This window comes from Entelurus aequoreus, linkage group LG06, assembly GCF_033978785.1.
Source record: "Entelurus aequoreus isolate RoL-2023_Sb linkage group LG06, RoL_Eaeq_v1.1, whole genome shotgun sequence".
Taxonomy (NCBI): Eukaryota; Metazoa; Chordata; class Actinopteri; order Syngnathiformes; family Syngnathidae; genus Entelurus; species Entelurus aequoreus.
In genome coordinates, this window is record NC_084736.1 from 48,481,756 (window position 1) to 48,508,158 (window position 26,403).

Sequence of the window (26,403 nt, forward strand, 5' to 3'; positions counted from 1 at the left end):
AAGATGACAGGGAGAAGACGCTGCCGAAGGTGAGCCACGTAAATAAGACCGCCCACAAAAAGGCGCATCCTGAAGCGACTGTCAGAAAGCGACTTGAAGATGATCAGTAAAACATAATCTATGCAACATTTTGACCAAAGAACCACCATTACATGTTATGTAGACCACAAGGAAGTGTTTTCCATTTAGAAAATAATCATAATATGACCCTTATAATGCGCCTTATAATCCGGTGCGCCTTTTGTATGAAAATTGACCTGAATAGAACCGCTCATCAGCAGTGCCCCTTTTAATCCGGTGCGCCCTGTGGTCCGAAAAATACGGTACACTTAAAAAGGTTATTTCAGTATGTCTAAATTTTGCGCAAAATTGTGACAATACGTCAGCGGCACTATAGCAAACATGGTGGGTCACAGCCAGAAATATTATTTCCAATGAGTTATTTCAGTATTTTTTTTGCCTGTGTATTTTTCGAGGGTGAAAATAATGGGGCTTAATTGTGACGTCATCCGTGGACAAGCCATATACTCTCTGTTTAAGTTGTCCTCACACGCACACGCTGAAAACAGAGATTTGAAAATCTTCACCCTGGCCAGCATGTTCAAAAGTGTGAGTTTTCAAGGACAAAAGCTTCTTTGTCAGTGTGGACGTTGCCTTTTTTGCACTGCTTCACCTAACTTCTGAGTTAGGATAGGATAGACCAGACCTGGGCAAATTAAGGCCCGTTAAGCTTTTCAATCTGACCCGCCGGACATTCCCAAAACATTTTTTTAGATCTTTAAGATGGAAACTGTAGCTGCCATTATGATGTGCAGTGATGTTTTCAAATGACCGTAAGTCTTGAACTATACAAACTATTTCAATGGTTGGAATCTGCACTTTTGCATGATATACTAGTTACTATGGTAATCTCATTAGTTACTATGGTAATCTAATTAGTTATTATGGTCATCTAATTAGTTACTATGGTCATATAAGTCACAGCGGCTCAGATGAGGCACCAAGCAGTGTGGTAACATTTCCACAGAGATGCTATAGCTTAGTGATATATCTGATATATCAGATAGTAGGTGGGATTTTTTTACCCTTCGCGTTCATATTTTGCTGTTTGTTGCATTTTTGTTGCATTTCGCTTGATTGTAAAATATGTCGATGTTGTCGTTCATATGTTGTCAATATTCAGTGTTTTATCCTTCATAGCAGTGGCGTGCAGTGAGGTTAATGTCTGGTGAGGCACGACTGCATCATCACAGTCAAATTTAAAAACATATGAACCTGCAGTGCAGGTGTACCTAATGTTGTGTCCCTGCGGTCGTTCGCGGCTCCTGCAGCGCGAGCATTGTTGTTTTTGCACTTTTTGGCTTCTTGTTAAGTGACTTTTTTTGGGTGGATTCGGTCTTGCACGTGGAGGGTTTGGGTGTGGGCTTTGGTTGGTGTGGCCGCGGCGCTCCCGTCGGGCAGTGCATTCTGCGGCGGAAGTGCTTGGTACTAGGAGGCGGGGTTATGATACGAGCCTCACACAGTGTGTCTCCGCAGCAGATTTATGATCGCTCAGCACTAAAAATAAGTTACACACATACAGTTGTTGACAAAATACACTGTACATTATATACCTCAGCTAACTAAACTATGGAAATGTATAATATAATTCATATAGCAATACGGTCTCACTGCACAGCAGGCCAGCAGTTAGCCGAGTCGCAATCCATGGTGAGGCACAAGTGCCTCAACTGGCTGCTGATCACCGCACCGTCTCTTCTTAGTATTTGAACGGCAAATGTGAAAATAAAAATAAAAATAATCTAAAACTGGTGAAGTTAAATGGAAAATAACTTTAGTATAATCACTGGATACATATAACAATTTAATTATTATTTTTTTCTTTTTACTTTTTTTTTAGTGACGGCACGCCACTGCTTCATAGTTAATATTGTAAATCACACATTCTTTATTTTCATGTACATTCTGGGTGTCTAATTCAGTAAAAAAAGAATACAATTCCATTCTGTTTAAGGCGGTCTGTCATAACGTTTTTAGCATTCAATCAGACATTATTGTGAGGTTTTGTATTAGTGTTCCTAAAAATAGATATACCGGCCCCAGACACATTTTTTCTCTAAATTTGGCCCCTCAAGTCAAAATAATTGCCAAAGGCCTGGGCTAGACCTTTATTTATCCCACAGTGGGGAAATTATGTGGTTGTAGTACATCTTTTTACATACAGCTACAAAAAAAACAAAAAACTAATGAACAACTAAAACATTTGAATAAATATTACATATTGTGCATGAACAGTAGGTAAGATTGTATTTTTGCCTCATTCCTGTGAGAATCCTGCACGTGACTGAAGCATTAAGGAGTGGGATTATCCAGGACTAGCTGCAGGGTGCAAACAACCACCAGGTAGCATCTGTGAGCAGATACTACTGTATCATCTAATTCTCTTTCTGATTTATGGTCATACATTCTTCACTCAGGCTTTAAGTGAAAACCAACCCAGACCCACCGTTTAAAAAGAGTTCATAGGAATTACATAAGTGTGTTGTAAAGTCTAATGGCTGTGGAGTTACTGAGTTAAGACAACCTGAAACCTTGCCAAATGAAATACTGTACCAGGTACTAGGGTTGCAAAACTGTCCTGTTTTATCCGAGGCATGCCATAAGCTAAATTGTACGGAACCCTGTACAATTTGTCTCGTATTGACCATCAGTAGGTTACCAAAGAGGCAATCGCCCAATCAATTTATTGAGCGATAGACTTTTCCGTTCCGTAAAAACTGGGTACAAGAGGGTTCACTCTGTGCATCGCTCTCAGTACCTGAAAAATTATGTCAATAACCAAATGTTCCAGTGTGGGAATATTTCGGCTTCAAATGAGTGAGAAAGTGGAAAAAGTGGTAAAGGAATGGCTAAATCAGCGTAGAATTAAGGTTTTAGAATGGCCTTCCCAAAGTCCTGACTTAAACGTGTGGACAATGCTGAAAAAACAAGTCCATTTTCAGAAAACCAACACATTTAGCTGAACTGCACAATTCTGTCAAGAGGAGTGGTCAAAAATTCAACCAGAAGCTTGTGGATGGCTACCAAAAGCACCTTATTGTAGTGAAACTTGCCAAAGGACCCAGCACATTTGGTCACATTTTCTTTCAGTAGACCCATAATAAATTCATAAAATAACTAAACTTAATGATTTTTTTTGTGACCAACAAGTATGTGCTCCAATCAGTCTATCACAAAAAAATAAGAGTTGTAGAAATGATTGTACACTCAAGACAGCCATGACATTATGTTATTTACAAGTGTATTTGTATGAATGATGGTCAATTGAAAAGTAACTCGCCTACAGAAAAAGTGTGGGCACCCCTGCATTAGCGCTTAATTTGGTGTCAATGTCTTTGTTTACGGTGAAATACTCAAATCCAGCAAAACGTGTTGTCGGCCCAAGCTTTGTTTCAAATGATGCTGCTTCGGACATGCAGCAGTTAATCCATCTTTCATTATTAAAAAGGTTAACGAATAATCCCCGTGAGACCACCGTCATAAAGGTGTAGAAGGAACGAGACCAGGCGCACAAATCACTTGGGTTATAAGCGGTGACTCTCAGTGAAGGTCAGTGACTAACACAGCAGTGACGTCAGCACATGTACTTGACTTTGATTTACGTTCACCCAACCCTTTTAAAAGACATGAACACACAGGCTGCACAATCACCATACTGTTCTATTTCTGAAAAAAACAAAAAAACAAAAACATACCAGTTGCCTTTGTGATGTCTAAATTTAAGGTTTGATAAGGCAAGACTGAGCAATCTGTTTTAAAAGAAGTGTGAAAGATAACAGGAAACAGAAGAACGTAGCTCTTTCTACAGACTGCCCCGACCTCGGTTGCAGGTCAGACTGTGACTTTTGAAGGAATGCTTTGCTTTGAAGCTCACTGGAGGTCAGGAAGGAAATGCTTCTCTTCTTGCATGCGTCGACAGCTCCAGCAAAGACATTTATCTGGCATGCACCGTGACGAAGACACCACAGTTACTCAAAGGGGAACAAAGGAGAATGAAACAAAACAAAAAATAAAAGTCCCATCTCTCTGAATTTGGCCCCTAATCTTGCACAAGTCCAACTATTTAGAAGAACTACTGGAAATGTGTATACTAGTGGTTAGAGTGTCCGCCCTGAGATCGGTAGGTTGTGAGTTCAAACCCCGGCCGAGTCATACCAAAGACTATAAAAAATGGGACCTATTACCTCCCTGCTTGGCACTCAGCATCAAGGATTGGAATTAGGTTTTAAATCACCAAAAATGATTCCCGGGCGTGGCCACCGCTGCTGCTCACTGCTCCCCTCACCTCCCAGGGGGTGATCAAGGGGGGTGGGTCAAATGCAGAGAAACATTTTGCCACACCTCGTGTGTGTGTGACAATCATTGGTACTTTAAAGGCCTACTGAAATTTTTTTTTTTAAATTTAAACGGGAATAGCAGATCCATTCTATGTGTCATACTTGATCATTTCACGATATTGCCATATTTTCTCTGAAAGGATTTAGTAGAGAAAATCGACGATAAAGTTCGCAACTTTTGCTCGCTGATAAAAAAAAAACCTTGCCCCTACCGGAAGTAGCGTGACGTCACAAGCGGTAGTGCTGCTCACAATTCCCCGTTGTTTACAATGGAGCGAGAGATATTAGGAGCGAGAAAGTGACGATTACCCCATTAATTTGAGCGAGGATGAAAGATTCGTGGATGAGGAACGTTAGAGTGACAGACTAGAATGCAGTTCAAGAGATATCTTTTTTCGCTCTGACCGTAACTTAGACACAAGCTAGCTCTTTGGATTCCACACTCTCTCCTTTTTCTATTGTGGATCACGGATTTGTATTTTAAACCACCTCGGATACTATATCCTCTTGAAAATGAGAGTCGAGAAGGCGAAATGGACATTAACAGTGACTTTTATCTCCACGACAATACATCGACAAAGCTGTTAGCATGAGCTAACGTGATAGCATCTGTCTCAAATGCAGATAGAAACAAAATAAATCCCTGACTTGAAGGATAGACAGAAGATCAACAATACTACTATCAGGAGACACCGAACCAAACACTGGACATGTAAATACACGGTTAATGTGTATTCGACGCCTGTCGAAGCCTAGCAATGCTGTTGCTAACGACGCTAACTTAACAACGGGACCTCGTTGCGCTTAGCGCTTCACCTACGCCAGCCAGCCCTCCTCCGGTCATCAACACCCGTGCTCACCTGCGTTCCAGCGATCGACGATGCGGTCGGCGGCCCGGAGACGTAGGAAGTCAAGGTGAGTTCACCGCTAGCGCGTCTTCTATCTAACAAAGTCCTCATTGTTGTGTTGCTACAGCCAGCCGCTAATACACCGATCCCACCTACAACGTTCTTCTTTGCAGCCTCCATTGTTCATTAAACAAATTGCAAAAGATTCACCAACACAGATGTCCAGAATACTGTGGAATTTTGTCGAAGAAAACAGAGCTGTTTGTATTGTGTCCAAAAGGGTCCAAACACTTCCGTGGACCTCGCGACGTCACGCGCATACGTCATCCTCCAAAGGCGTTTTGAACCGGAAGTTCCCCGGGAAATTTAAAATTGCACTTTATAAGTTAACCCGGCCGTATTGGCATGTGTTGCAATGTTAAGATTTCATCATTGATATATAAACTATCAGACTGCGTGGTCGGTAGTAGTGGGTTTCAGTAGGCCTTTAACTTTATAAAATGGAATTGTAAGTTTAACATGTTTTTGCAAAAAATTTGCCAGATCTAATCTCGATGAGCATGAAAATGATTTTTAACGCTTTTTACGTTTTCTTTGGCTGTTTTGCACATTATTGTGTGTAATTCTAGCATGGAAAAGTGGCAGTGAAGGCAAGGGCGTTGAACTGTAGTGAGGCTCCACTTTTAAAAATGTGCTAGCTCGATGCTAATTTACATTGTGAATTAGCATTAGCAATTTTACATGGCGATTTCATCACTTCCAAATTTGTTAATCAAAACTACAACTAAGATGCATTTTACAATCAAACAGCTAGTGTGTCATAAATACAATACTTATAGTATAAACAATATATAGGGCATTTGGCATATTGAGCTCAATGGCAAAGATTGCATCCTGGCTAAGACGACACACTGGCCCCGTTTACACTGCACACCAAATCAGATTTATACGGCCCGCCCGCGTCCAAAATCCAGCCCGCGGAAGTCTCAATTTTTAATTTTTTTTTTGTCCGACCGCTTCTATGTTAGCTACCTCTCTTTGTTTAGCCACTAAAATGTTTTTTTTTTGCTGCAGCTGTTACATTTACTGTAATACTGTACATCAGGGGTGTCCAACTTATTTTAGCTCAGAGGCCGCATAAATCTGATCTTTTGGCATCAGATTCGGGCCACATTAGGAGATAGTCCTGAATACGATGGGAATGTAGGATCTGATGTCGTTGTAGCTTGTGCAGCCCTTTGAGACACTTGTGATTAAAGGCTATATAAATAAACTTTGTTTGAGATAGGCTCCAGCACCCCCCCGCGACACCGAAAGGGACAAGCGGTAGAAAATGGATGGATGATTGATTGATTGATTGAATCTGATCTTTTCAAATGGGACTTCTGTCTAAACGCAACACGACCTGAATGTGATTTTTTTCCCGTCAGCTTTGAGAGAGCTACGTCACTCGTGTGCGCGGGGAAAGACGCGGTCGCCAGCGGAAGTGGATATTTCATCACAACATTCGGTTTTGCTGAGCAAAGTCTATTTAAGACGACTGAATTTTGGGTGCATCACTTGTCAATAGTGCACAAATAATAGACTATATGAAATATATGAATATATATTTTGATTCCGAAGAAATAGCGTTTGTAGAAGGACCGGAACTGACGCTGTGGCGCATTTGCTTACATGTGAGTTGAAAAATAAAGCTGATGTCCGTGTTGCCTCTACTTAACAGCCATAAAAAGATTACAACCCTCCCAAATATATTACACTATATACATCCATTCATACATTATATTACTTTCATTTATTTTCACGTAAAAACCAACACTCATTTTTAAGGTGTTGCAACTTTTGTTTTATTTTGTAGTAGTAGCAACTTCCTTTTTTTTCACTTCATCAAAGTGCGCATGCAAGTAATGTCGAGACCACATTAGGGCCGGTGCGCTTTTATGGAGTCTGATCAAAATCGCATTTTACTTGCAGTGTAAACAGTCAGCTGTAAAAAAAATAAAAATTTTTGGCCTGCAGTGTAAACGTAGTCACTGTAGCCTTTACACTAAAGCCATACAGCATCTTGGAATTGCTACTGCTATTTTACTACATACAGTAATACCTAATAATTATATACAATAATATATGTAATAAGTATATACAGTAAAACTTGCAAATGAGACTCAAAAGTGTAAGAAAACAAGATATAGCAACTGGACAGCACGGTTATCATTATCAGATCGGCGCTAAATGTTGAACAAACGCACATACAGTATATACAGTACAGGCCAAAAGTTTGGACACACCTTCTCATTCAATGTGTTTTCTTTATTTTCATGACTATTTACATTGTAGACACATGTGGAGTTACTGTATGTATTTAACAAAAAAAGGTGAAATAACCGAAAACACGTTTTATATTCTAGTTTCTTCAAACTTTGCTCTGATTACTGCTTTGCACACTCTTGGCATTCTCTCGATGAGCTTCAAGCACACCTGTGTAGTGAAAACCATTTCAGGTAACTACCTCTTGAAGCTCATTGAGAGAATGCCAAGAGTGTGCAAAGCAGTAATGATATATTTTCAATATTTTGAAGAAACCAGAATATAAATCATGTTTTCAGTTATTTCACCATTTTTTGTTGAGTTCATTCATAGTTTCGATGCCTTCAGTGACAATCTACAATGTAAATAGTCATGAAAATAAAGAAAAGGCATTGAATGAGAAGGTGTGTCCAAACTTTTGGCCTGTACTGTATATATTTTACAATAAAAAAAATTAACATTTATTAACGCACACAACACAAAAGTACCGGAAATTACTACTGTTGATAGCCATCCCAAGTACCAGGAATTGGTACCGTTACAATTCAAATGTGAAATACAATAACCAAAACAAATGGAAATTGGACTCACTGTAATTAAACATGGGAAAGTGGGTTTACAGGTCTCTAGCTTGGCTGCTTATTAAAATATGGCTGAGTCCAAAACAATAATATACTGTAGAGATTAAATCAATGGAGATTTAAATGTACACTGAAATGTTACAAGCAAAAGAAAAACAACTTACTTTTTTTAAGCATCGTTACAATAATAATAATGACAAAAAATGAGTCCCTTATTTTCATTTTTTTATTTTTGTATTAAACAGTCCCAACAAAATAATACACACTAATACAATTCCAATTCCAGAACCAAACCCAGCCCAGCAACATTCAGATTAGCAATCAATAGAGTAATTGAGAGGACACACAAACATAATACAAAACAATACAAAAGCAGTCAACAAAAATGAATAATATCAACAACAGTATCAATATTAATAAAAATTCCAACCCAGCAGAGATTAGAAATCCCTCATTTACATTATCATCACATCTATTCATAAAAAATAAAATAAAAACAAAAAAAGGAAGTCACCTTGCCTGGGACTCTCTGCAGTTGAGTTGCATAAAAAAGGAAGGGTCTAATAGCAGTTTAATTTAGCCTCTCTTATTTTCTTCCCTCAATTGCATTGTTTAAATTTAACACGTTAGGCCTCCTTGAAGTATGGAAATGAAAATAAAATGTGCTTACAGTATTTTGTGTGTGTGTATTTCGGGGCAACGTGATTTTTGTTTTGCTATTTTTGCCCGGATGGCCTTCCTGAGACGGCGGATACACTTGAAAGAGATGTAGATGATGGAAAAAAAAAGTAGATAACAGGCCTTTAAAGTTATGTTTTACTCCACCCCACCAGATCAACGAAAGCAACACTGCGGCAGAGAACTGTGTGTACAAGGCTGTGTTTATACTTGTTGCACTCTTAGCTAATGCATTCCCACATTCAATCCGACACCGCCTATCCTTTTCATCTTCCACATCTGTAGGAGAGAGCGCACATACGGTGGAGGAGGGAGAGAAGATTGCGCATGTGCACACACACACACACACACACACACTTCTTAATTTTTTACTTCAAGTTATTACAGTATGTGTTTATATACACACAAACACACACACACACACACACACACACACACACACACACACACACACATATATATATATATATATATATATATATATATATATATATATATATATATATATATATATATATATATATATATATATATATATATATATATATATATATATGTATATATATATATATATATATACACACATATATATATATATATATATATATATATATATATATATATATATATATATATATATATATATATATATATATATATATATATATATATATATACATATATATATATATATATATATATATATATATATATATATACAATGTTTTAATACATTTTATTTCTTACACAAACTTGTTATTTCATATGTTGGCCAGAGGGGGAGCACTTTTAAAACCGACACACATTCAATATGAAAAATCCCTTCTTTTTGGAACCACCCTAATTTTGATAGTTTTCACCACCAGGGGTGAAAATGAGACATTCTCTATTAGATGCAATGGTTTTCCGTATTGGGACCATGATTTATGTCCTAACTTGTTCACCGATCCTCATATGGAAGGCACTTTTCCTTGTTGATGTCTCAAGAAGGTTAGAAATACAAACACACACACACACCCACACACATTCTTGTATTTGTTACCTTCTTGAGACCTCTGAAAAATGCCTACCTTTTTAGGACCACCCTTTCGAGATACAGTATATAAAGATTTGTATTTACAACATTAATAATATATACATACTATGCAAATATAAAAAAGCTTGTTGTGAAAACTGAGTTTGAATATCTCAACAAAACGGTCACAATTTCACAAAGAAAACTTAGAATTTTGGCAGTATTTTAACAAAAGTCGTAATTTTACTCAACGCAAGTCAAGAGTTTACAAAAAAAACTGAACATTTGAGCAATATTATGATAAAAGTTGGAATTTTACTCAATAATATGTCATGATCCGTTACCCGGGTCATGGCATGATTTATGTTTGGTAGTTTTCCTGTTTTAGTCTGTTTCCTGGGTGCACCCTGTTTCCCTGTTTACTGTCGGTTTCCATGGGCACTGATTCTCCTCACCTGTCTTTTTTTTAGCAATTGGTGTTCCCACCAGGTGTTTTGGTTAATCACTCCCCTTTATAGTTTTCTGTCACCCAGCATTAGTTGCTGGGTCAATGTTTGCTATAGGCAACATTTACGTTCTCCTGTTTTTTTCTCCTCGCTCTAGTGATTCGTTTACACATTAGCATTCCTCGTTTTTTCACCCTTGGTGACATTTTGTTTTTTTTAGCTCCACGCTTGTTAGCGTCCTTAGTTTTGTATTTTTGATCCTGCCTTAAAATAATTAAAACCATAAATCCTACCTGCATGCCGCTCCAGCTTGTCTTCTGCCTTGGAAGAAACACTACCAGCGCAGTCATGCGACCACAATGTAACATAACACTCGCAATTTTACAAGAAAAGCTTGAAATGTTGGCAATTTTATGAAAAGAGTCGTCATTTTACTCGACAAAAGTCACAATTTTATAAAAACTCTAAAAATGTTGGCAAAATATTATAATAATAATCGGAATTTTACTTGGCAAAACTATGACATAAGTCATAATTTTAGTCAAAAAATGTCACCATTTTACAAGAAAAACAAAAAAATTAGCAATAATGTTAAAAAGTCAGAATTTTATATGACAAACATCACCATTTTGCATTAAAAAGTAATAATTTTACATTAAAAAGTAATAATTTTACATAAAAAAGTAATAATTTTACGAGAAAATTTTGCCACATTACAGAAACAGAAAGAATATGAGAAATTGGTCCCAATTTATAAGAAAAAAGTCGGCACACTGTGAGAAAAAGACCGCTTTAAGTTATTTTATATTTTGGGGAATTTTTTGTTCGTAATTGTTTTTTAATTTTCATTATTTACTTCCGGTTATTACATTATGTCTCCATATATGTATTTATTTATTTATTATTAAATATTTATCATTAAAATAAAAATACTGCTTTTAGTAAAACAATTGTTTTAATTTTTTGTTTGTAATTGGTTTTTAATCTTCATTATTTACATTACGTTATTACAGTATGTCTCAATATACAGATTTTTATTTTTATTTTTATTTTTATTTTGGCCAAAAGGGGTGCATTTCAATTTCTTACACACACTTATTACATATGGCCAGAGGGGGAGCACTTCGAATTTGTACACACACTTGTTATTTCATATGTTGACCAGAGGGGGAGCACTTTTAGAACCAATACACAGTCAATTTGAAAAATCTGTCCTTTTTGGGACCACCCTCATTTTGATAGATTTCACCACCAGGGGTGCAAATGAGACATTCTCTATTAGATGCAATGGTTTTCCGTATTAGGACCATGATTTATGTCCTAACTTGTTCACTGGTCCTCATATGGAAGGTACTTTTCCTCATTGATGTCTCAAAAAGGGGACAAATACAATAAAACACACACACACATACACACACACGCACACACACACACACACACACAAAAGGTCACAATTTCACAAGAAAAACTTGGAATTTTGGCAGTATTATAATAAAAGTCGTAATTTTACTCAACGCAAGTCAAAAGTTTACAAATAAAACTGAACATTTGTGCAAAAGTTGGAATTTTACAAGAAAAGCTTAAAATGTTGGCAATTTTATGAAAAGAGTCGACATTTTACCCAACAAAAGTCACAATTTTAAAAGAAAACTTTAAAATGTTGGCAACATTATAATAATAATCAGAATTTTACTGGGCAAAACTGTGACAAAAGTCATAATTTTACTCGAAAAATTTCACTATTTTACAAGAACCACAAAAAAATGGGCAATATTGTGATAAAAGACCTAATTTTACATTTTGCATTGAAAAGTAATACTTTTAAATAAAAAAAGTAATAATTTCACGAGAAAATATTGCAATATTACAGAAACAGAAAGAATATGAGAAATTGTTCCCAATTTTAAGAAAAAAGTTGACACATTGTGAGAAAAAGTTATTTTATTTTTGGGGGAATGATTTGTTTGTAATTGGTTTTTAATCTTCATTATTTACTTCAAGTTATTACATTACTCCTCTATATACATATTTATTTTAATTAATCTTGACAACAGGGGGCGCATTTCAATTTATTGTTATTACATATGTTGGCCAGAGGGAGAGCACTTCAAATTTTTACACACACTTGTTATTTCCGACACACAGTCAATTTGAAAAATCCCTTCTTTTTGGGACCACCCTAATTTTGATAGATTTCACCACCAGGGGTGCAAATGAGACATTCTCTATTAGATGCAATGGTTTTCCGTACTGGGACCATGATTTATGTCCTAACTTGTTCACCGGTCCTCATACGTACTTTTCCTTGTTGGTGTCTCAAGAAGGGTAGAAATACAAGAACGCACACACACACACACACACACACACACACACACACACACACACACACACACACAAACACACACACACACACAAACACACACACACACACACACACACACACACACAAAGTCAGAGTGATGAGAATTGGTGCCAGCTGATGATGTAACCTTTTCCATCCCCGCGTTCTTTGTTCTCCTCTTAGTTCCCACAAGCCACTAAAATGGTAATTTATTGTCATCTTGGTCAAACCACCACCATCGACTGACCTCCTTTTCACCTCCTCACCTTTTTGCCTCATCTGAACCACGCCGAGGACACACTCGCATTCAAGGGAGAGACATGGAGGCGGAGATAAGGACGAGCGAGGTATCCAAAAAGGAGCATTAGTGGCGATCACAGTCAGTGATATCATGGAAAAAGACATCAGCTTTAAGACGTCATGCTCAATGTTCTCTGGCGTCAGTTCTTTTAAATTCCTGCACCGACATTAAAAAAAAAGCCTATCATGTTGGCTCAGCAATATTGGTCCCGGCTAATTCAATCATCTGTTACATTTACTGGACACACACTCGACAAGGCGAGGTTGTTTGTTAGAATGTGCTCAACATGCACCACATGTACATATACATGTACATGTACAGCATGCTGGGGCTGGCCAACAGTCCCTTGTAGAGTTGTACCGTATACCGGTACTAGTATAGTATCGCGGTACTAATTAATCAAAAACGGTACTATACTCTGTTTGAAAAGTACCTGTTCACAATTGTATTTTATTTTTTAACGGGAATGACGGCGCGCGGTCATGTTGTGACATTGCTGGGTTTACAAGCAGAGGAGCATGTTCGGCAGCGCACAATCATGGAGTACTTACAAGCAGACACAGTGTGTAGACAGAAAAGGGAGAATGGATGCATTTTGGCTTAAAAACTGATGATAAAGGTGAAGTTATAACACTGAAACACCCTCAGGAAGAGGTGCTTTAAGACATGGCTAGCTAGCTAGCGGCTAACGTCCATCCGCAGTCTGCAAGGTTTTAGCGACTTCTAAATCACTAATCCTAGCCTCCATGGCGGCAAATTAAGTATGTTTCTTACAAGTATCATCCCTCCAGGACGAGAAATAGCTAAACATGGTTCACTACACACCGTAGGAGGATACAATAGCTCACCGGCGTCACCGCTAACAAAAGCTAGCGTGGCTGAATGTAAACAAATGCCATGGGTGGATCTACACCTGACATCCACTGTAATGATACCAAGTACAAGAGTGTATCTAGTCCAGTGGTTCTTAACCTGGGTTCGATCCAACCCTAGGGGTTCGGTGAGTCGGGCTCAGGGGTTCTCCCTATCAGCGTAATACGGATACGGCGACAGCTGACTGATTTGCAGGTGTGTGATTTGTTGTGAGTTTATGCACTGTGTTGGTTTTGTTGTTTGATCAAGGTGATGTTCATGCGCGGTTCATTTTGTGCACCAGTAAAAATAAAACATGGTAACACTTTAGTATGGGGAACTTATTCACCATTAATTAGTTGCTTATTAACATGCAAATTAGTAACATATTGGCTCTTAGCTAGTCATTATTAAGTACTTATTAATGCCTTATTCGGCATGGCCTTACTATAACCCTAACCCTCTATCCCTGACCCTAACCCTAATCTAATAACTCTAAATTAAGTCTTTATTACTTAGAATATGTTCCCCTAGTGTCCAAATAACTCTAAATTAAGTATTTGTTACTTAGAATATATACCCATACTAAAGTGTTACCAAAAACATAAGTTTGTCTTGAATCTGAAAAAAAAAAACATTTTATTTTTCACTAAAGAAGGTTTCAGTGAATGCGCATATGAAACTGGTGGGGTTCGGTACATCCAACAAGGTTAAGAACCACTGACCAAGTCGATACTACTATGATTACATCAATATTTTTTATCATCACAAAGTCGTTTTTCTTTTAAAAAAAATCAAGTTATGTTTATAAACTCAGTAAATATGTCCTTGGACACATGAGGACTTTGAATATGACCAATGTATGATCCTGTAACTACTTGGTATCGGATCGATACCTAAATGTGTGGTATCATCCAAAACTAATGTAAAGTATCAAACAACAGAAGAATAAGTGATTATTAGATTTTAACAGAAGTGTAGATAGAACATGTTGAAACAGAAAGTAAGCAGATATTAACAGTAAATGAACAAGTGGATTAATAATCCATTTTTTAGAGCTTGTCCTTTATCATTTTGACAAAATAATACAATGATAAAAGACACAATATGTTACTGCATACGTCAGCAGACTAATTAGGAGCCTTTTTTGCCTACTTACTATTATTAGTAAAGTTGTATCGTATATTCACTATTTTATTTAAGGACCTTGTTCTTGATTGCAATAATAAACATATGTTTAATGTACCCTAAGATTTTTTGTTAAGATAAAGCCATTAATGCCATTTTTATATGGTGCCCTATATTTAGAAAAGTATCGAAAGTATCGAAATACATTTTGGTACCGGTACCAAAATATTGGTATCGGGACAACCCTAGTCCCTTGAAAAACCGAGTCGTCCCGCGTTTAGAGTACACGTTCCGTATTGAGTTGTCAAGGGATGCACTTTCTCCCTTTATTTTTGTGACCGTGAGAATAAACAAAAGTCTAAAATATAATAGTTTGACTTTTCTGTCATTTTTGAGTATTTTGCCGAGTGGCATTTTTTTCCTCAAGAAAAAAGGAGCAATCGGGGAAGCGACATATGTTGCTGTCACACCCGCCAGAGATGTGCTAACTTACTTTATTTAGAAGTGTCATTTAGCAACTCTGCTCTCTTGTTGTCATTACAGTAAAAATGTCTCGCCCTCAAAACACTAGTTGTGCATCCAAGTGGTTGAACAGAAACACAGCTCTATGATGGAGACCAGGGCCGCCATAACCCATGTGGGGGCCCTGGGGCTGAGGGGGTTTTGGAGGCTCACCTGCCCGAAAACACAGTTTGAAATTTGTTTTAATATATATATATATATATTTTTATATATATATATATATATATATATATATATATATATATATATATATATATATATATATATATATATATATATATATATATATATATATATATATATATATATTAACGTTCATGAATTGAGCTCCTTTGTGAGTGTAATAGTAGCCAATCAACTTCAAGTAAAGTGCTGCCTCTGTTTTAGCTCAATGGTAGTACGCACTGAGCAGTGGGAAAAAACAACACTAGACCAGAGAGAGAGAGAGAGAGAGACGCTGTCTATCACAAACACTGATCTGTTTGTGATAGACAGCTATGAACACCAATCATTGCATTCCGCCATCAAAATCAGGGGCCGTAGTGATAGCGACATTACACTTTATAATAGTGACACTACACTTTATGATAGTGGCATTGCACTTTATAATAGCGACACTACACTTTATAATAGTGACACTGCAATTTATAATAGAGACACTACACTTTATAATAGTGACATTACACTTCATAATAGCGACACTATACTTGATGATAGTGACATGGCACTTGATAATAGACACTACAGTGTATAATAGGGACACTGCAACTTTATAAAAGTGACACTACACTTTATAATAGGCGCACTACACATTCCGATCGGGACACTACACTCTATGATAGAGACACTACACTTTATGATAGTGACATTGCACTTGGTAATAGAGACACAACACTTTACAATAGTGACATTGCACTTGATAATAGACACTACAGTGTATAATAGGGACACTGCAACTTTATAAAAGTGACACTACACTTTATAGTAGGCGCACTACACATTCCGATCGGGACACTACACTCTATGATAGAGACACTACACTTTATGATAGTGACATTGCACTTGATAATAGAGACACTACACTTACACTTTATCTTTGGGACACTACAACTTTATGATAGAGACACTACATTTTATAATAGGGACACTAAAACTTTATGATATATACATTACACTTTATAATAGAGACACTACACTATATGATAGTGATATTGCATTTTATGATAGTGGCAGTACACTTCATGATAAAGACACTACACTTTATAATAGGGACACTACACTTTAAAATAGGGACACTACAACTTAATGATAGTGACATTGCATTTTATGATTGTGACACTACACTTTATGATAGCAACACTACACTTTATAATAGGCACATTAAACCTTACAATAGTGACACAACACTTCATGATAGGAACACTACACTTTATGATAGCGACACTACACTTTATGACACGGACACTACACTTTTTGATAGGGACATTGCACTTAATGAGAGTGACTCTACACTTCATGACAGGGACACTACATTTTTTATAGGGACATTGCACTTTATGATTGTACACTACACTTTATGATATTGACACTACATGTAGCTGGTAATACAGTAACTTACCAAAGGGTCAAATAATATTTGCGCGAACTCTCATTTTGCTTCAGCTTCTACTTATTTTTTGTCGTTATAATAATTATAGCTTTTATGTTGAACATAAATAAAGTGTGTCCAGTTTTATTATAGTGACGTTACACTTTATGAGAGTGACACTACACTTTATTATAGTGATATTACACTTTATGAGTGTGACACTACACTTTTTATAGTGACATTTCACTTTATGAGAGAGACAATACACTTCATTATAGTGATATGACCTTTATGAGAGTGACACTACACTTTAGTATAGTGACTTTTCACTTCATGAGAGTGACACTACCCTTTGAGAGTGACACTACACTGTATTATAGTGACATTTCACTTTATGAGAGTGACACTACACTTTCTTATAGTGACATTTCACTTCATGAGAGTGACACTACACTTTATTATAGTGATATTACCTTTATGAGAGTGACAATACGCTTTATTATAGTGATATACAGTACATTTTATGGTTTTGACACTACACTTTCTGATAATGACGTTATTATAGGTACACTACACTTTGTGATAAGGACACTACTTTATGATAGTGACACTACACTTTATGATAGGTACACCACACTTCATGATAGTGAAACTATGGGGCTTTCCAACAGGTAGCTGGTAATACATTGACCAATGGGTTGAATGCTATTTGCTTCAACACTTAGCAGATCTCAAAGTATTAAAGGAGAACTGCACTTTTTTGGAATTTTGCCCATCATTCACAATCTTTATGAGAGACAAGAAAACACATAGGTCTATTTTTGAACAAATGAGGGTCACAACCTTATATTTTTTAAGCTGAATATAAGGAGAATGAACTTTTGGTTCTACAAGCTAGTACGGAGAAAAGCTGGAACATTAGAGCAGACAGAAGCCGAGAAAGTGAGGTCGGCGTGACTCATAGCTCATGTGGAGTTTGGAGCCAAGCTATGCAGACATAAATTGAGTGCTTACCCAAAATAAACTGGAATTGTCTCCGGCCATACATGCGTGTTACAGTACATATGCTATCAAGCTAGATGTGTACAAACAAAGCATGAAATGTGGGCTGATACTTTACAGATACTGTAAAATGATTGTTCATGTTGTTCAGTCAGTACAGATTGGTGTCCTATCGCATTGTGTTGTGAATTGCAAACTCAGACGCTATTCGGGTGCTGACACAGCAGCTAGCTTATCTCTGACTGTGGTTAGTTTTTACGGCTAATACCGTCGCACGCCGATGTGTTACTACGCTAGAAAAATAATTCCTTAGTGTTCGCTCTTGCAATAACAATGTCGCTACACTTAAAAGTATTGTTGGCGGTTTTTGGATGCATTTTTAAAGTGATTTAAAGGTAAAATTGATTGCTCCCATTAGCTGCATTGCGAGCCACCTAAAACGAGACGATTTTTAAATGTTAGAATGCAGAAAAATAAAAAAACCTTTTGTTATCTTGTCTCTCATAAGGAGTGTGAACAATAGGCAAAATTCCAAAAAAAGTGCAGTTCCTCTTTAAATTCAGACATTATATTTCTGTTTTCACACTGATGAAAGTTGAAGACCTGCTCCATCATAAAGCTGCCCACTGAATTTATACTGTTTTAAAGTAAGACTTCTGTTATAGAAATATGTTCATTTGTATTCTGTTAAGTTAAGCCAGGGGTGGGCAATTAATTTTTACCGGGGGCCGCATGAGCAACCCGAGCACTGCTGGAGGGCCACACCGACAATATTTCAATTAAATTTTGCTCAAATTATTTTTGATGTACCGTAAGATAAATAATAATAATAATAATATTTTCATTTAACCTAACTTATCTTTATTCAAAAGCAGATGGCTTTTGATGGTTTTATTTTTAACACTTTCTTACACAAAGCTTCCTGATGTGTAATACCATGCAAAAATTTAAATTTCTGTCACTTTATCCTGCATCCTCTTTGTTGTGAACGTAGCACGCCTGTAAGGTGATTGGCGAAGAAGGAGGAAGCGTTGCTGTTGCGGAAATGAGGAGTGAGGATGGACGTGCTTGTGGAAAGAACGAGATAAGTTGAGCTGTGTTAGTATAGGTTGCTAAATAAAAGTTTATAAAGAGCATCAGACTTGGTGTGCACTTCTTCTGGACGCTACAATTGGTGTCAGAAGTGGGATGAAATGCCTCCCAGTTCGCCTTGCCATCAAACCTGGGAGTCTTCATTGAGGGCGGGATTCCCCCATGCCAAGCAGTGTGCGCTGCACCTGTAGACGCTGCCTCTCTTCTTCCTCCCTCTCTCTCTCTCTTTGCGGCGAGCTCCTCACGTCCTGGATTCACACAGACATCTGCAGTGCTGCTGGCACCTTAAGTTCCCACTCAATGTAATTTCCCTCCCGTTCCATTTTGACAAAGTCGCCAGGAAACATCGATGACGTAGCAGGCTGAGCACACAAGCAGCGCAGTATGCACAAAGATTTACTTCTGACACCAATTGTAGCGTCCAAAAGAAGTGCACACCAAGTCTGACGCTCTTTTTAAACTTTTATTGAGCAACCTATACTAACACAGCTCAACTTATATCGTTCCTTCCACACGCACGTCTATCCTCACTCCTCATTTCCGCGACTCAAGAACACAACATCAACTTCAGCAGGTTGTTACACTATATTCTTTAAACACAGCAACATGTGTACCACAAATTGAGCATGCAGCTTTACCTTTACTTGGCAGTCTATGTCTTCTTTAAAACACTCCATTCGTCATCAACTTTTCTCTTTTTAGCGTCTCGGGGATAACCGGGCATCACTTGTCACTGTGCGCCTTTACTCACAGGTTACACTCGGACATACGCCCATAAATAACACTTTTCAAAATAAAAGCAGCACAGTTGTATTGCACGCACGACATAGATGTTTTTTAAAATGTATTTTGTAATTTGTGATTGCCGCTGCGCGCACAAGCATACGTCCACACGGAAGTAATACAAATAGCGCTTTTCAAAACAAAAGCAGCACCGTTGTATTGCACACTCAAGATACATACTTTTTTTTAAATGTATTTTGTAATTTCATGATTGGCCTCACGCGGGCCAGACAGGGACGTACAAAGGGCCGGATGCGGCCCACGGGCCGCAGAATGCCCAGGTCTGAGTTAAGCAATCATTTTGTATATTTAAGACAAAACATATTTCATGCTGTTGATGCTGTGATTTTACACACACACACACACACACACACACACACACACACACACACACACACACACACACACACACACACACACACACACACACACACACACACACACACACACACACACACACACACACACACACACACACACACACACACACACACACACACACACAAGGAATATTAAAAAACATATTTGCCATGCATTAAATTCTAATTCAATTCTGCTTAAGGTGAAATAGTATAAAATGTGTGTTCGTAGATTGTCAGTGATCATATAATCCACAAAGGTCGAATGGATGCAACTTTGAAACATCTTCAACAAACAAGAAGAGTCCAGTTGCTTCTATTCAACCTTATAAAAAGTCAATTCACACATATAAAAAAAAGGCTTAGAAAAATGAGGTCGACCAGCCCTGCAAGGTGTCCCTTATTTTTTTTTTCCCAGGGAGTTGGCAACCCGAGAGGTGACTTACCTCTGAGAGGAAGGTCTGTGCTGACTTCTGTGCTCCTACATGCAGCAGGTACTCGTACACATACAGAGCCAACCTGCACATAAAAGACAGGGATGGGCTAACTAGTCTATTTCTTTAATATGAGACACTCTGCATTTATGAGCAATATAAAAAATACCAAATGTAGTAAACTGCTGTAGTAGACGTATAGTTTTCTGCAAACTCATTGAAGTCAGCTCAAGCTACAGCTTTTAAACACTCTGACTTCATCTATTGATTTTTACGGCTTATCCTGGTCAGTCGGGGTTGTGGAGAGCTGGAGCAGAAAACCAGCTGACTTTATGTGATAGGCTGCGTAAACCTGAGGCTGGTCGTAAGTCAATCACAGAGTATAGAGACAGAAATTCACATATCAATACAGTCCCAGTTCATTATTTTCTCGTTGTTTCATACTACTGTTGTGTTATGACCAACATGGTAGAGCATGTGGTTTGGCTAATGGGTTGACTCTCGTTTTTTTCTGATATCTAAAAACATGCATAGTATGTTACACTAATTGAAGACTCTAAAATGTCCGTAGGTGTAAATGTGAGTCTATATGTTCCTGTTATTAACTGTTGACCAGTCAGGGACTACTCAACCTCTCAACGAAGTCAGCTGAGGCAACGCTCCAGCTCATCCTTGACCCTGAACAGGGTAGGCGGGGGGTTAGCGCCGCCCTAGTGGCTCCCTGGACCTCTTTCAGAAATGTGTGAACATGGGAAAAGATGAAGAAAAAAAAAAAAAAGTATTGTGATATATTTTCTGTAGGAGGACAAACATGACACAAACCTTCCTAATTGTTACAAATCCCACTGTTTTTATGCAACATGATTCACTGATGAGAGTATTTGGCAAGCACCGTTTTGTCCTACTAATTTCAGCGATCCTTGAACTCATCATAGTTTTTTACATGTACAACTTTCTCTGATGCTGACACACAAATACTTTTTTTTATGCCACTATTTTTTGTCTCATTTTTCCCACCAAACGTTTTATGCTGTGCATGAATTCACAAAGGTGATCTTTTTTGATTTTATTGATTTGCTGGATTGCTAATCAAGCATATTTGGTCAGTGCATGACTGCAAGCTAATAAATGCTAACATGCAATGTATGTATATATTGCATCATTATGCCTCGTTTGTAGGTATATTTGAGCTCATTTAATTGCCTTTACTTATGTCCTCTGTGTATTTAATTTATATTTGCATGTCTCATGACATATTATCTGTGTGGAGTATTGGCTGCATTTCTGATAGTTGTTTGTGTGCCATGTTGTTCCAGACCACAGCAAACATTACCTAGCTTGCAAAGATTGTAATGAACCCATTAGAAGAAGACAGATGATTAGAATTTTACATGTTAATGCAGTGGTTCTTAACCTTGTTGGAGGTACCGAACCCCACCAGTTTCATATGTGCATTCACCGAACCCTTCTTTAGTGAAAAATATTTTTTTTTTTTTTTTTTTTCAAATTCAAGAAAAAGTCATGTTTATTTACTGGTGCACAAAATTAACCGTGCATGAACATCACCTTGTTCAAAGAACAAAACCAACACAGTGAATGAAATCACAACAAATTACACACCTTAAACACATTACCAGGAATTGATTAACGTGGACCCCGACTTAAACAAGTTGAAAAACGTATTCGGGTGTTACCATTTAGTGGTCAATTGTACGGAATATGTACTGTACTGTGTAAACTGTACTGTTTCATATAATGTATTCTCTTCCTTTGCAATCTGCTAGTAAAAGTTTAAATCGATCAATCAAACAACCTGCAAATCAGATGGAAAATTAGGGGAAACATTGTTGGGTCCGTAATACGCTGATAGGGAGAAGTTTTTATTTACACGATAAGTCGGATGTGTCTTTACCTCCGTGGCGGAGGCTCCGCCGAACCCCTGAGGCCGACTCACCGAACCCCTAGGGTTCGATCGAACCCAGGTTAAGAACCACTGAGTTAATGTATGTAAATATTTGTATAATGAACAACATTAAATTATAAACAATAAACAAAATGAAAACTACATTGACAACAACAATTCTGTTCAATGTTTCAAGTTCATGTTTTTATATTCCAGACAATGTCTAAAGTTCATTAGAAAAAGGGGAAAACAAGGTTAATAGGTCCTGGAGGGGGAAAAAAAGTGTTCAATATCTCCTACTGCAGTGAAGTCAATTTAATCATCAATCAATCAAAGTTTACTTATATAGCCCTAAATCACAAGTGTCTTAAAGGGCTGCACAAGCCACAACGACATCCTCGGCTCAGATCCCACATCTGGGCAAGAAAAAACTCAACCCAATGGGATGACAATGAGAAACCTTGGAGGGGACCGCAGATGTGGGGACAGCAGATGCGCAGATGTGTCGCTTAAGAACAGGAAATTGAGGCTACATTTTTTACATACTCGACAGATTTCAGCAATAAACGGTTGTAAAAACTTTGTCAGGCCAAGTTCTGCTGATTCATGAGAATTTGAAATAATCACCATGAAAAACTAGAACCATCCGGCCTCGGATCAATATTTCAGTCTGGGGGTGTAAAGGTTTTATGTTACTTGCGAGAAAAGACCATTATTTAAACACCACCGTCTGTCTGAGTATTGTTGCTGACCGTGTCTATTCCAATAAGATCAACATGTTGAAAAGAGAAACTGGAAATTGTGATGTATCATGTTGTATGCTTGCATGTTCGAAATAAACTCAAACTCAAACTCAAACTCAAACTCAAACTCAAGTATGATCACATATTTTGAGAGGGGAACATGTTGCAGAGCTAAACTAATCATCTAAATCAAGGGTGCCCACACTTTTTCTGCAAGCGAGCTACTTTTAAATTGACCAAGTCGAGGGGATATACAGGTACCTCATTCATACAGTACATATCCATCCATTTTCTACCACTTGTCCCTTTTGGGGTAGAGGGGTGGTGCTCAAGCCTATCTCACCTGCTTTCGGGCATAATTTATATTTATCTATTTATGAAAGAGACGATTTTGTTAACAAGTTAAAGTTGTTTAATGGTTACACTAGCATGTTTAACACATATAGATTCCTGTCTTTCATGAAGACCAGAATATTGGTTGGTGTATTACCTGATTCTGATGACTTGCATTGATTGGAATCAGACAGTAGTGATGATAACGTCCACATTTTCAAATGGAGGAGAAAAAAGTCCTCCTTCTGTCCAATTCTACATGAAAGTGGTTGGTTTTTGTCATCTTATTTGTCCAGCTTCCATACTCGTTTTTAAAATCCTTTACAAGAAATACATTGGCGACAAACTCCGTAGCTTGCTAGCTTGTACATGCTAGCTTTCTGAGACTCTTATTTTGTTAGCACAGGCAGGATAAAGCAGCGCTTTTATTGTGAAGACAGGAACTGTGCGGTCGGTCTTTAGAGTTTTGACGGCAGGTACGGCGCGAAAGTCTGTTGAAACAAAACGTTTTTTCTCGCCTTCCTGTCGGTCATTTTTTATTAATAATGATCTCACAGCAGCCAGCGTCATCTCACAAGACCCTCGGGTGCCGTGAATGTCAATCAAGTGACGAAAGTGAGGTCTTGGTGAAGACTGACACACCCTCCATCGTCGACCGGTAGCTCGCGATCGACGTAATGGGAACCCCTGATCTAAATAAAATCACTCTATTTCAATGACGACTAAGGATAATAATAAAAAATTTTTAGATCTCCTGAAAGTGGGTGTTTAAATCACTGATTACCAATGTGCATTGTAAACAGTTCCAACACCCTATCCTACATTTATGTCATATCCAGGTGGTACCTAGATTAAGGATGTATCTGTTATGTACTGTTTTGTCATGTCCGAGCCACCGTAGCCGGTGTTCAGTGTGTGACGTCAGGAGAGCGAGGGAGAGTTTGGACTCTCGAGGTTGTTAATAAACGGGAGCGATCCGAGGCATTGAGTTGAAACGTGTTGCCTGATTATTATTAAATTAAGACACCTAAATAAGCATATAGGTGAAACCGAGGACATAACAATGGCGACGAGTGATGCACAGAGCCTACAAGCCAAGTGAGATAACGCCAGCATACCGAAGTTTAATTTGAAGTGTAACAGAAAGTTGCTGCTAGCGTTAGCATAGCATTAGCATGGAGAGACGAGCCTGTCTGCGTTTGATTGCTACTCCGACCCGGCGACGTTGGGACCGCGGTGGACAAGATGGCTAATGTCATTTGAACTGTTTGCTGATGGAAAAGGTCTGATCATCACAGAAGACGCAGATGATTTCGTGAAACAGCGGCGGAGAGCACTTCTTTTGCATCATGCAGGACCGGACACACAGGACATCTTCTCGACGCTGGATAACACGGGAGGTGCAGCAGACTATGATGATGCTGTTGCTGCTTTAAACGGATACTTCGTGCCACAAGTAAACGCCACTTTCGCCCGCCAGACATTTCACAAAATTACACAAAACCCAAGTGAGACTGTACAACAATTTTCCACACGTTTAAGGCGTGCTGCAAAGGACTGTAGTTTTGGTGCAGGTGCAGACGACCAGATTAGAGATGCTATTATTAGCAAATGCACATCGAGCTATATTCGCCGTAAACTGTTGGAAGAAGGACATGGGTTGGTGCTCGCTCGCACACTCGAATTGGCGGCACAATGTGAGCTAATTGAGGGACAAATGGCGGAAATGTCTGGGAAAGGGGAGAGAGCAGAGGCGTCTGTGAACCGCGTTACACAGAAAGGAGGGAAATATCGGAAGAAAGGACAAGGAAAATTTGGCATGGACAGAGAGAAAACAGACAAAACTTGCTACCGGTGCGGACATGCTGACCACTTTGGGAGGGATCCTAAATGTCCCGAACGCGGTCAAACATGCCACAAGTGCAACGGTAAAGACCTTTTTGCCAAACAATGCAAAACAAAAGGCGCAACAGGAAAATAAAAAGTTCATAACATAGGGATAGAGCAACATGATTATGCTTTTATGCTAAATGACACTAACAGGTCAGAGAGACTTAACATAAATGTGGGAGGAGTTAGCTTGAAGATGCTTATTGACTCCGGGGCTACATGTAATGTGATAGATGAAAAGACATGGGAGGGGTTAAAAACAGAGAAAATAAAATGCCACTCCTATATTCTAAAATCAGAGAGGAAACTATTTTCTTACTCATCCAACCAACCTTTACCTATTAAAGGGGTGTTCACATGCCAAGTAAAAATAGGAGAGCGCAGTGAACAAGCAGAGTTCATAGTAATCAGAGGTGATGGAGAACCTCTACTGGGAAAAGAGTTAGCCATGAAACTAGGTATACTGAAAATAGGGGCCAACATATCAGCAGTCACAGACCTGAAACAGTCACTTCAGCACCAGTACCCGATTGTATTTCAGGGGGTAGGGAAGCTGAAAACAAAACAGATAACGCTACACATAGACCCAGAGGTGACACCAGTAGCACAGCCACTCAGGTGTGTACAATTTAGCACCTGTGGAGGCTAAGATTAAAGAACTCTTAGATCTAGACATCATAGAACCGGTCGATGGACCAACACCATGGGTAAACCCAGTGGTCATCGTACCCAAGGCAAACTCCAAAATCAGACTGTGTCTAGATATGCAACAGGCAAACCTTGCAATCATCAGAGAGAGATACCCTATTCCAACAGTGGATGAACTGCTACAGGGGATGAACGGATCAGTGGTGTTCAGC

The 26,403-nt window shown here is 38.2% G+C and overlaps 1 protein-coding gene across 1 annotated transcript in view; it reads right to left on the reverse strand.

Annotated features, from left to right (window-relative positions):
• The window catches only part of LOC133652312 (single-stranded DNA-binding protein 2), a 200,662-nt gene that overhangs the window by 88,969 nt on the left and 85,290 nt on the right, over positions 1-26,403 (reverse strand). The window contains exon 2 of the mRNA XM_062050916.1: positions 20,687-20,759. Within this exon, the coding sequence (XP_061906900.1) occupies positions 20,687-20,759 (73 nt within the window). The remainder of the gene's footprint in view (positions 1-20,686; positions 20,760-26,403) is intronic.